The 11,704-nt window shown below is 39.1% G+C and overlaps 1 protein-coding gene across 1 annotated transcript in view; it reads left to right on the forward strand.

Moving 5' to 3' along the window:
• Nucleotides 1-11,159, forward strand: part of CTTNBP2 (cortactin binding protein 2) — a 159,498-nt gene extending 148,339 nt beyond the window's left edge. Inside the window, exons 18-23 of the mRNA XM_007450770.1 lie at nucleotides 601-800; nucleotides 1,158-1,340; nucleotides 4,552-4,615; nucleotides 5,675-5,807; nucleotides 6,780-6,881; nucleotides 10,084-11,159. Of these exons, the coding sequence (XP_007450832.1) occupies nucleotides 601-800; nucleotides 1,158-1,340; nucleotides 4,552-4,615; nucleotides 5,675-5,807; nucleotides 6,780-6,881; nucleotides 10,084-10,299 (898 nt within the window). The 3' untranslated portion in view covers nucleotides 10,300-11,159. The remainder of the gene's footprint in view (nucleotides 1-600; nucleotides 801-1,157; nucleotides 1,341-4,551; nucleotides 4,616-5,674; nucleotides 5,808-6,779; nucleotides 6,882-10,083) is intronic.
• Nucleotides 11,160-11,704: the final 545 nt, after the last annotated feature.

An 11,704-nucleotide genomic window follows, 5' to 3' on the forward strand; every position in this document is an offset into this window, starting at 1 on the left:
GTCCCGCAGCAGCTACAGCTATTAATGCAGAGTCCACCTGAGGCCGTGGCTGGTTGATCCCATCCCCTCTCTACAGGCCTAACCCACCACTGTGTAGACGCTGAGCCCCTGCCTTGGGGCAGGCATATTTAATTGGTCAGGGATCATAAAATGTATCCCAATTGCAGAAATACTAAAATACAATATATGCGTCTTATTAAGGAAAACGGCAAATAAGTTTAAGCTATTTAGACACAGACTTTCAGGAAATCTTTTTCCAGACTTCTTTAGTCTATAAAGTTTTCCATGTATTTTTTCCCTTTCCATATATTTAATTTTATTTGTGCATTCATTTACTCAACACTCCAGCTCTCCAGGATCTTATAAAGAAAAAGGTGAGAGACAAGTTAGCAGTTTCATTTGAAATACATTGTATTTTTAAGGCAAATTCAAACTACTTTGGTGTTGGATAATTTCACGTATTCCATAATGACCTGGGAAAGGTAGCCTGTCCATAGAAACACTTAGGTTTTGTTTCACAGTCCTCCAACCTGTTCCCCGTAGAGTTGTGATTCCTGAGAGGCTTGGTCCTAACTGTGAAACCCACTCCTCTCTCGGAAGGTGGATGTCTAAGCTGTGGAATGCTGTCATTGCACCCAGAGTTCAAGAAGCAATATTGTCAAGAGCCTCTGTGAAAAGACAACCCAGCCTTGGTCAAACAACTAAAAACCCTAGCCAGGGACAGCAGGCTGTGGTTAGAGCTGCTCTCAGCATCTTGCTTAATAAAGCTGTTCTGCATGGCTGTCCCCTCCAGAGAGCAGGTATGTGGGTTCATGCTGGGAGGAGAGGAAATTCACACTCTTATGTAATGCTTGCTTGAATTTGTTTTTAGGGCGCTCTATTTTCTCTCTTTGTAATGAGAGAAATTATCTCCATGTAATGGATGTTGCACAACACAGCTTTAGAACTCTCTCTTTTTTCATTACTGGCTCATGTTTAAATATCAGACTTCAAAGTAAAGTTTGCTGGTTGACAAAACGCCTGCTTGGGTATTACAGGCCTGTGATTTTGAAGAGGCTATTTCTTTTAAGTATTGGAAGTGTTGGATTTTACTTGACTCTGTGAAACTGCATTATTGCTTCTGTCCTTTTGACAAAACATGGTTTATGCTATTTCAGAGCTAGACCAGCATACAGCTGATTTCAAAGGAGGAAGTTTCCCTTTATCCATAGTTTCAAGTTACAACAGTTGCAGCAAGAAGAAAGAGAGTGGTGCCTGGAGAAAGGTGAGCACCAGTCCTCGCAAGAAGTCTGGCCGGTTCTCTTCACCCACCTGGAACAAGCCGGACCCGAGTGAGGAAGGTAAGGGGGGCAGGCATGTCACCCACACGTATGTGGGTATCCATGAGGTGGTTTCTGAATGCAAACGTGCTTTATTTTTATCACTGCATTCAACAAAGCAAAATTCTGAGTATTTCAGATGCATATTTTCATGGAATAAAACACGTGGTAGTTACACCCCAAAAATATTTGAGAGCCCCCTACCTGAAAAAATAATCTTTCATACTAGAATTCTGAAATTAAATCTTTACCATGTTAATGGTCATCTGCTTTTTATTAATTTGATTTTCTTGGGATGCACACAATTATATTTATGTAATGCAAATTGACACATAAAAGGAAAGAAATATGCCAACATGCATTCCTAAGCCAACCTTAAATTTTTAGAAGTATATGTTACAGACGTATTTGATACCAGTTTAAGGTCTTTACAAGTGAGTCAGCTTTACACATTTTTTTCATACATGGGATGTACTGTGTACCAGGTTTTATTCTAAGCACTGGAAATAGAGCAGTGAAAACAGGAGATAAAAATACCTCCCCTCATAAAGTTTACATTCTAATAAATTATTAGACCTCTTCCTTTTGGCTTTGATAATAGCAAAATCAGTTGTACAAATTTTAAATGTCCTCCCTAAAGGCAGTCATATTTGAAAAGATGTTCCAACCTCATATGCATTGTGGATTTCTGTTACATGTAATTGAGGTCTTCAGGAGCCCCCTTGCACCCCAAAATGTTGTTTTATGTAATTTTATGGCAAGTTGACAGCAATGGGGTTGCTAAATGAAAGAATATGATGCCTAAAATCTTTCTTAAAACAGAAAAAGTTGCTTTTATTACTATATTTTTATATTGAAGCTTGTATTGTTTAATATGGTTTTAACCATATCAGTACATGCCAGAGTTTTGTAATTACCCCAAGTATGTGAAAATAAATTGTGAGCACTTTTTAAAATGACTGAATGGACAGTCACTGAAAAAAAAATATAAACTCTCATTGTAAAGATAAGTTGTATGTATTTATAATGGGATACATTCTGATCCCAAAGGCTTGCCGTTACTTCCGAAAGTTAGAGTGTTTGATTCAGGGAATAAAGTCATGAGACTCTAGCCCCCCAGTAGAGCAAAGAGTCTCCCTCAGATGACTTTCTATAACAAAGATTATACCTTTTACCTGTTTATCCCTTGAGAGTATCCAGAAGGGCTCTACGATGAGGATTATCATCTCCATTTACATAGAGCAAAACTGAGGCTCAGAAACCCTTGGTTACCTGCTCCAATTCACTTCTACAAACAGGGGGTACTGCAATCCATGTTTTCGTTCCTGGCGAGTCCAATGCTGTTTTCTTCAGTCTGTGCCACTCATAATAATCCATGGCACTCAAAGAAGGACACCCATGCAGGCTCTTCACTGTAACATTTCCAAGTTCATTAGAGTTCCTTTAGGGTTCAGGACCAGCTGCTTTCCTGAACAATAAGCATTGTCAAAATATATCAATACTTTAGAGTTGACAAAATCCATAAAGTGAATATGAACTTAAAACAAAATTATGGAAATAAGTCTAACTTGGCAGACTGTATCAGGCAAAACTGACTTATAAATTAAATTCATTTATATTTTTAAAATAATTATTAGTTGTACAGCTATTGGATATATCAAATATTCTTTGAAACATGAAAACTTCGATGAATAAAATTGTGTGCAACCATAGTTTACACTGACTTCAATGCAGAGATTTAGAAAATGCATTGGCCAGTGTTTAGGTGCATGAACCACTGATTGGTTAAGGACCAAAGGTGGACATGCCTCTAGTTTTTAATTTTTTTTTATAATAGTAACTTTTTCTAATAATTACATTTGATATAAAAATTATTACAACAGGGCTTCCCTGGTGGCGCAGTGGTTGAGAGTCCGCCTGCCAATGCAGGGGACACGGGTCCGTGCCCCGGTCCGGGAAGATCCCACATGCTGCGGAGCGGCTGGGCCCGGGAGCCACGGCCGCTGAGCCTGCGCGTCCAGAGACTGTGCTCCGCAACGGGAGAGGCCACAGCAGTGAGAGGCCTGTGTATGGCCAGAAAAAAAAAAAAAAAAATATTACAACAATGTTTGGGTTGATTTTTGATTTTTGATTTTTTGACATCATCAGTTTAAAAAAAAAACAAAACTAAAAATAGAACCCTTTTGCATTCCATGCAGACCACTATGGAAACTCATAAAATTTAATAAAGACACAGCCTTTTTCTTTCCTGACCTAAACCAAGGCTGAGGGGTTGGTCACAGGCTTCTGGAGAGCAGGGCCCAAGGCTGTGCACTTACATGGTAATCAGGGGAAACCTACTAGTCATTGCTTTCTGACAATAATGACAAAAGTATGGATGAGGAAACAGAGATTCTTTGATGATCTGCTTTTAATCAGGATATATCAAATTCGACTTACTTTTCAAAATCATTCTTTAGAGATTAATCTGTGCTAGCACCATTCCTACAATTTTAGAATTAACTCAGAAGCAACTGTGTTAATGAACTTATAAAATTTAGAGTGTGTATTATAGAAAGACATTTTGAGTCTAATCTATAACTGATACAAATTTATATATTTACTGCAACCTGTGCAATCTGATGTTTGTTTTTTTAAATGGGTTGAAATATGCAGTTTGAAGAACATTGGTGTGATATGCAGTATTTGTTTTAATGCTGTGACTTTTTGTGTACTGTTCCTATTTTGTTTTCGTAAAACGCAAAGCAATTAAAAGTTAAAAAATTTCTACACACCAAGGCCACCCACACTGTAATATATCATGGGGCCCAGACATCAAAAACTGCTTCAGATCTACATAGTCAGTAACATTGGAAGGCAAACAAAGGGAGAGAAAGAGAAATTACCATCATCAAAAGGCACGTATTAACCCCTTTTTAGGTACTTTGAGAACAAAGGCCTAAGGATGTGGGGGCTTGACTGGTTAGAATAGGGTCCATTGATGAAAGCAGAGTTGAGGATTCCTGAATTGAGCCTCAGGTGGTGTGACTTGTACTGGCTTTAGTCGTAAATATATCAATACATGAGGTTGTTGGTCATTCCCTGACCTTCCACAGGGCTTCAACCGATGGATTTAATCCAAAAACAATTTGAAAGTACAGCAGAGTCCATAGCCTGTTTCTTTTAAATACAGAGTTCAAGATGCACAGGGACATTCTGTTGAAATGTGATTACATTTTTCTTCTTTAAACAGGTATCAAAAATAAGACTATATTACAGCTGAATTGTAACAGGAATGCTTCTCTGTCAAAACAAAAGTAAGTTTCCCTTGTAGATTTAACTCATAACAAACAATACACATTCTCATGATTAGTCTGTGCAACTATGAATTTCTTAGAAAAAAAAGTTTCTTAGCCTATTTTGCTTTTAGTTTGTTAAAAATATCATTGGCTTCATTTTGTACCAAATTTGATAGTTATTATTAATGCATTTGACAAAGATATGGTAACATCGTGCATTTGTGAACTTCTAAACAGACTTTTAGATGACTTTTTTGTGTGTGTGGTACGCGGGCCTCTCACCGTTGTGGCCTCTCCCGTTGCGGAGCACAGGCTCCGGACGTGCAGCCTCAGCAGCCATGGCTCCCGGGCCCAGCCGCTCTGCGGCATGTGGGATCTTCCCGGACCGGGGCACGAACCCGCGTCCCCTGCGTCGGCAGGCGGACTCTCTCAACCACTGTGCCACCAGGGAAGCCCCGTTTTTTGTGTTTAATGATAGATTTACAGGAAGTTGGCATGACGTATTTTTTTTCTTATGTTGCTCCTAGGGAACTGTTGATTATACCTCCAAACTTGTAAGCAATCTGAAATAAGGAATTATTTATCATAGAATAAAAATGCTTGGTAGTTTGTAAATAGGTCCCCAGTGTATCCCAGTAAATTGTGTGCTCAATCACTTGGCAGGTAGCATTTAGGACCCTGTGCCCTGGTTCACAGAATTACAGAAGGGGATGAGGGGGTCATTGAGCTTGTTTCTGCCGGGTCCACTGTTAGATCTGTTGTATTCAACAGCCTATATAATATTTGTAATAACTCTATGTTGTTGTTAGAGAGAAGGGAACCCAGGAACTGAGTGAGGTGTTGAGGACAAAAAGAAAACCTGACCTGTGGTCATAGTGCTAATATGTGGTAAATTCATATTTACTCCATTATCACACTGCCCCCTGCACACAGTGTCTTAGCTTTATCTTTGGAGACAGAGAAGAAGAGGGAAGAGTAAGACTGGAATGTTTTAAGTGAAAGTAGATTTCTTTGTGTAATAAAATTTTACCCTATTGAGAATTTTAAGGATGTTTAAGGATGTTAAAAACTTTTTAGGTCTCTAGAGAATGATCTATCATTGGCGTTGAATTTGGATCAAAGACTCTCTCTGGTTTCGGATGATGAAGCGGACCTTGTCACGGAACTGCAGAGCATGTGCTCCAGCAAATCTGAATCTGATATAAGCAAGGTAAGCAGGACGCTTGGGGGAGGACATTGAATGGTTCCACCCAGCAGCCGAGAGACTTCTTAGAACCACATCATAACTCTCACTCCCTGACAGAAATTCCTTATCAAATAGCATGTTAATGCTCCAAATCAGAACATCCCTTACCTTGCTTAGAAAAGCCCTTTCTTCCAAAATACCCCTTCTACAATAAGGGAGCTCTGTTTAGCACAGCTTCTCCGAAAACCCTGAAGTGTTAATTGCGTTACCACAAATTACACCCATACATCCTTTTCCTTTTCGTATTCCTAACTTTGGCCCATAAGTCACCAGTCAGTAAGAGAGCATTACAGCAGCCTTGTGTTCTGGATAGAACTGCAACTTTCCTTACAAATAAAAAAAATAAGTGGCCTGTGTAATTTGTTTAGTCAAAGTCTTCAAGCTGTGAAATTTGAGATCCAAATATGGAAATCAATGACCCAAAATCTCAAAGCATTAACAGCATCAAGTTGAACCTGTTTTGGCAGCCTGATATCTGCAGCACATTTGACCAAAGGGAGCATAAGAAGGTAGTTATAACTTGTGCAGCTTCCGCCCAATGACTCACCTATTGTATTTAGACAGTCATAATCTCTGGCCAAAGTAGAACTGACTAGCTTATTTAATGTTGCTGGAAATGAGTCGAAATACTTAACCTCTGGAAAAATAAGGTAACAATGAAAATCTTGCAAATTTTATATCCTTTCATTTTGTGCCAAGTGATTTTTTTTTTTTTTAATAGGGCTCATCTGGTTGTCTTCTTCTGACTTTAAAAGACTTTTTCCTTACAGTCTATTTCTCGTGCATTTGCCGTTAGTTTCACATGAAGACTTCAAGTCTTCATATGAACATTATGGGACTTGAAGGTCTGTTCTGTAGAGCTTCTGACAGTAAGAGAAGGATCACACTTCTGTTGTGGGTTTTCCACAGTGACTTGATAAACTGTACATTTTCCAGATTGCTGATTCCGGGGATGATTTAGGGAGGTTTGATCGTTCAGGAAACAACCCTGCATTTTCAGCAACTGTTAATAATCCAAGAATGCCAGTGTCACAAAAGGTAAGTGTCCCCTTTCCCTCCAAAATGGGACAAAGAAGGATTGTTGTGGAATTTGACTTCACAAATCTTTCAATGTGCATCACAGTTACTTTTAAACGATTCCGGGGGATTTAGGGAGGTTTGATCGTTCAGGAAACAACCCTGCATTTTCAGCAACTGTTAATAATCCAAGAATGCCAGTGTCACAAAAGGTAAGTGTCCCCTTTCCCTCCAAAATGGGACAAAGAAGGATTGTTGTGGAATTTGACTTCACAAATCTTTCAATGTGCATCACAGTTACTTTTAAACAATAGTTGGGAAGTAAATAGGATAAAGGCAAAAGTGTTCACTAGGTAATCAAGGTTAGAAAAATTATTTGGATAATAGCTTGAAAGAATCACATAGAAAAGCATTCTTTTTCCTTCTATTTGATTCCAAAATTCTGGGTGTCTTTTCCATTTGTTGTTTATGCCAAAACTAGAACTAATGTAACTTTCTTTCTGTCTTCTTTGCTGTATTTGAAAATGGGATATTGAATTTCATCTGAGCACTATTTTAGAAAATTGGAGTTAATTTTAGCAAAGTGCTGAGTGATAACAAAGATCTATACACAAAAAAAATCTCATTCTGGTTTACTTTAACTTGCCATATCATGCATGTTTCAGCGAGAGGCTTTTCTCTAAAAACAAATCAGAATGTCAAATAGAAGAGCCAGGATTCCAATAGAGTTCCTCAACCTCTTGAAATAACTTATCTGATCGGTTAATAAATGCCAAGAGTTGAGATGGCCCAGCATGGCACTCCTGGGTGAACAGAAACAAACTACTACTTATCCGGTAGTGATTTTATGAGGATGCATATTTTGTAAGAGGCATTTAGTAACATGTGGTTTGCTCACCAGGCCATGTCGATTGTGGTTCACATCCTGTTCTCATCCCCTCGCATGGCAGCTGACACAAACCTGTTGGGGGGTGCGGAGTGCAGAAAGCAGAATTATAAAGTCAGTGCAGTGAGACTGTTAACATTATTAACCCTCCTCTGATCACCGGACAGCCCTGGGCTCCCCTGCTCTCTCACGGCTTCGTTAGGTTTCGGTCCTGATTAGTTACGCGCGAAGCTGTGTGAGCCTGTGTGTGTTGGGGGGAATATTAACAAGACCGAGTTCTTGTATAAAAAATATATAACATGATGATCTGTGAAGAGCATGACCTGTCTGGCTTACTCTGGATAGTATTTGCTGCTTTTTTCCCCAATTGGGAACAGTTTAGAAGCAGCAAAAGCATAGTTTGGAGAGCAGGTAAGGGAGGATGACTAAGGAGGTGACCTGGGGTCCCTGTGGAGAACTCTGGCTGGAAAATATTTGTTCAGGAGCTGGGGTTCAGAACACCTTTCTTGGGCCTCCAGGACCCCTCTTCAGGATTCCTTGCACAGCAGCCAGTGGGAAGGGGTGCGGAGAGCCACTCTTTGTCCACAGGGCCCAGTCACTTTCCTATATAAAAAGGTTGACTGGTAGTGACTGGCAGCTGTTGGATAATGAAGACAGTTTTGTACCTCTTTTTCTCTGTCACAGGACCATATTGGGTTGCTACACTAAGGTACTGTCCAGAAAAATAGTACTGAAGGTAGGTAGGCTAAGCTTTGTTTTAAAAGAATGGATCATTTTATACTTTCTGGGCTCTTCAGAAAGAACCACAGAGTTGTGCGGTTTGATGTGGGTATTCGGAGGACAGCTGCCCCCTATTGCTTTGCCCACTGAACGCATTGTGAGGACTGTTCCCCGTGGCTAGATGTTCTTCTCAGAACCTGCCAGCAGAGGGTGAAGTACACTCGAGTATTTGGCATTTGCCAGCCTCCGTACCTCTTCTACTGTGATAAACTCAGCGAGCATTTCTTGGTTAGATGCCCAGTCTCTTCTGTTATCTGGACGGAATTCCCTTTAGAAGTAAGAGCTGTCTGTGTTAGTTGAAATCACTTTCTCCTATGAGGCCAGAGAGGGGCCTATTAATCAGGTAGGTAGCATGTCAGCCAGCCTTCTTAAAACAAATAACAGATTTAAATCATCAGGAGAGTAGATACTAATAAATGTTTTCTTCTCATTAAGATGCAAATTAACCCCCCTAAAGCAGACGTTCTCATTTTGGTGGCATGATGAAATCCACTTGAGGATTTGTTTTTCCAGTCCCCAGTACCTGGACCACATGCCCTAGAGGTTCTGATGTAATTGGTCCAAGATACAACCTGGACGTTGGGGGTTTTAAAAGCTCCTTGGTGATTCCAACACATACCTCTGATCTCTCATCCTCATTTTCCACCCCATTTCTTTCCAAATATGTCCTTCAACTTCACATAACTTATTTTTACAGGTAACTCACTATTTCAACAACGTACCCATCTTCGCCCTTCCTTCTTCCCAGGGAACCCTTTCCTCTTCACCTGTCACAGCCCCTACTCACTTGAGTTCAGTTCTGCCACCTGGCAAACACGAAGTGAGGCCTACCCAAGTGAACTCAAGATCAGGGAAAACCCCAGCATCATCACTCTCACCTGTCCACCTCTGGTTCCTCGGGGGCAAAATGAGAGACCTAGACCAGGTCCAGAAGAGCTCTGAAACACTAGAAAAACAAGAGCATGCAGTTTCCAAGAATGGACGATCTTGAGCTCCTTAGTCATAGAGAATTGCTACGCAGGAACTTTAATTCACTACAACAGAAGCTCGATCAGAGCAAGGATGGTGCTCTTTCTTCTATGTTCTCTACTGTAAGCCAAGCACCTAGAACGGTGTTTGTCTTGTAAACATTCAAAATATGTGTTGAGTAATAGTCCAATTAGATCTAAAGGCAGAAAAATTAAGTGACGTGCTCAAGGTGAAAGCGTTGAATTGTAGAACTGCTTAAAAATGGTTGGAGTAGTCCAGTTTGATTTCCTCAGGCCTAGGACTTCATACAGCTCCAGCTGGTGAGGAGACCCCAGATTCTGGCACTTGATTCACTGACTGTGGTATCACAAAAGTGCTAGACACAGAAGGACCTAATGAAAATCAGCCAGTGGGTCTATAAGCATTCAGCTTCTCCCCTCCATTGTCTTTTGTTCATTTTTTCATGAGAACTTAAGAGAGAAACTCCTACATGCGTGTTCAGGGATGGAGAGGAGGAAGTTAGGACTGATCACAGAAGTTGGGAACAATGTCAAATTGACAAGCTATTTTCTTTGCCTTTCTTACCAGGAGGTCAGTCCTCTCAGCAGCCATCAAGCGACTGAATGCAGCAACAGTAAATCAAAGACTGAGTTGGGTGTTTCAAGAGTTAAATCCTTTCTTCCTGTTCCTAGAAGTAAAGTCACCCAGTGTTCCCAGAACACCAAAAGAAGCAGCAGCAGCAGTAATACAAGGCAAATAGAAATAAACTATTCAAAAGAAGATTTGAAACTTACACAAAAATGAACAAGTAGAAAAACCTAACAAATAGGCCTGCCTACAATATTCTCATTCTTCTGTATACTTCACACAGAAACCAAGGACAACAAGATGTAAATACCTTTAAATGAATCAAATGTTTTCACTGCAATATAAAGTATGAGTGCAGGACCACTATTCAGTTTTTTGTAAAATGTATTTGTAATCAACATTTAGGGTTTTTTTTTTTTCAGTTCTGTAGGATTGAACTGCAATACCAAGAAGTTATACCCATTTTTCAAGTAGTTTTATAATAGAAAAGTCATAATATAGTTTTACTCAAGATGTTCAGGGGTATTAAAACAACTGTCTGTGTACTGTATATCTATATATATGTACATATGTATATTTAAGAAAGCCTGAATCATTGCATACTACATGTATGCAACATTGGCTTAGATAACAGGTACCATTTTAAAGAGATCATAATTTTATGTTCACTTGATGAGAAATGACTAGAATGGGGCAATAACAAATCGTTTCTCAACAGTTACTTTTCTTAAAAGCCATACTAAGTATTTTTAAGTATTTTGCCTGTTAAAATTCTAGTTTCCAGTTTTAAATCTTTTAATGGTTGCATCATGTATATTTATGCTTATGAATTTGCATTATGACTCCTGTAAAATATGAAATTATATAATGCAATAAAAAGTGTTATCTTTCTTAACAAAAGTTTTATACCTAAGTGGATATAAGAAAATGTAAATGCTTCAATAAATGAGACTTAACTCCTCTTCAATCCTAGTGGCACAATGGATAATATTTTCTAGACGGTTTGTTTCACTAATGAAATGACTTAACTCAGAAAGTTAATATGCCTTGACACCAAATAAAATATTGAATTAGTGAAATAATTTTGCTGTAGTTTCTTTCTATCTATTACTCTTAGTAGTTTATCCATGCAAAAGATATTTGTGTTCAGTTTACGGACATTTATAAAACTGGTCCTCCATGTTGGTATTTCAGTAGCTATTCAGAGAAATACACTGTTTGTTAGAAAGTATTAGTTGGTTTAAACTAAAAACATTTCAGTGGAGCTCTAGGAATTAGGTGCTCATTGAAGGAAATTTTTTCATACGTAACACAAAAAAGTATAATTATATACCAAGAGTCATTTGCTTGTCTGAGAGTACTGAACGTCCTTTCTTGGCCAGAATGGTTATTTACATTAAAGTATACACATGTGCATTGAAACTATATTACACTTTGCAAAAATGTATAGTGAAGATTAGGCCACATGGGGTGAAGTAGAGGAAGGATCAGGGAAGAGATCAATTCCGGTACCTGTCAGTCAGTCAGCCTTCATCTCTGCAATCCTTGGTTGTACAGCATGGACCTCACGGACAGGGAGATGAAACTAGAGCAAGCGACAGAGGGTAGATTAGATAGATAG

This window comes from Lipotes vexillifer, unplaced genomic scaffold, assembly GCF_000442215.2.
Source record: "Lipotes vexillifer unplaced genomic scaffold, Lipotes_vexillifer_v1.1 scaffold314, whole genome shotgun sequence".
Classification (NCBI taxonomy): domain Eukaryota; kingdom Metazoa; phylum Chordata; class Mammalia; order Artiodactyla; family Lipotidae; genus Lipotes; species Lipotes vexillifer.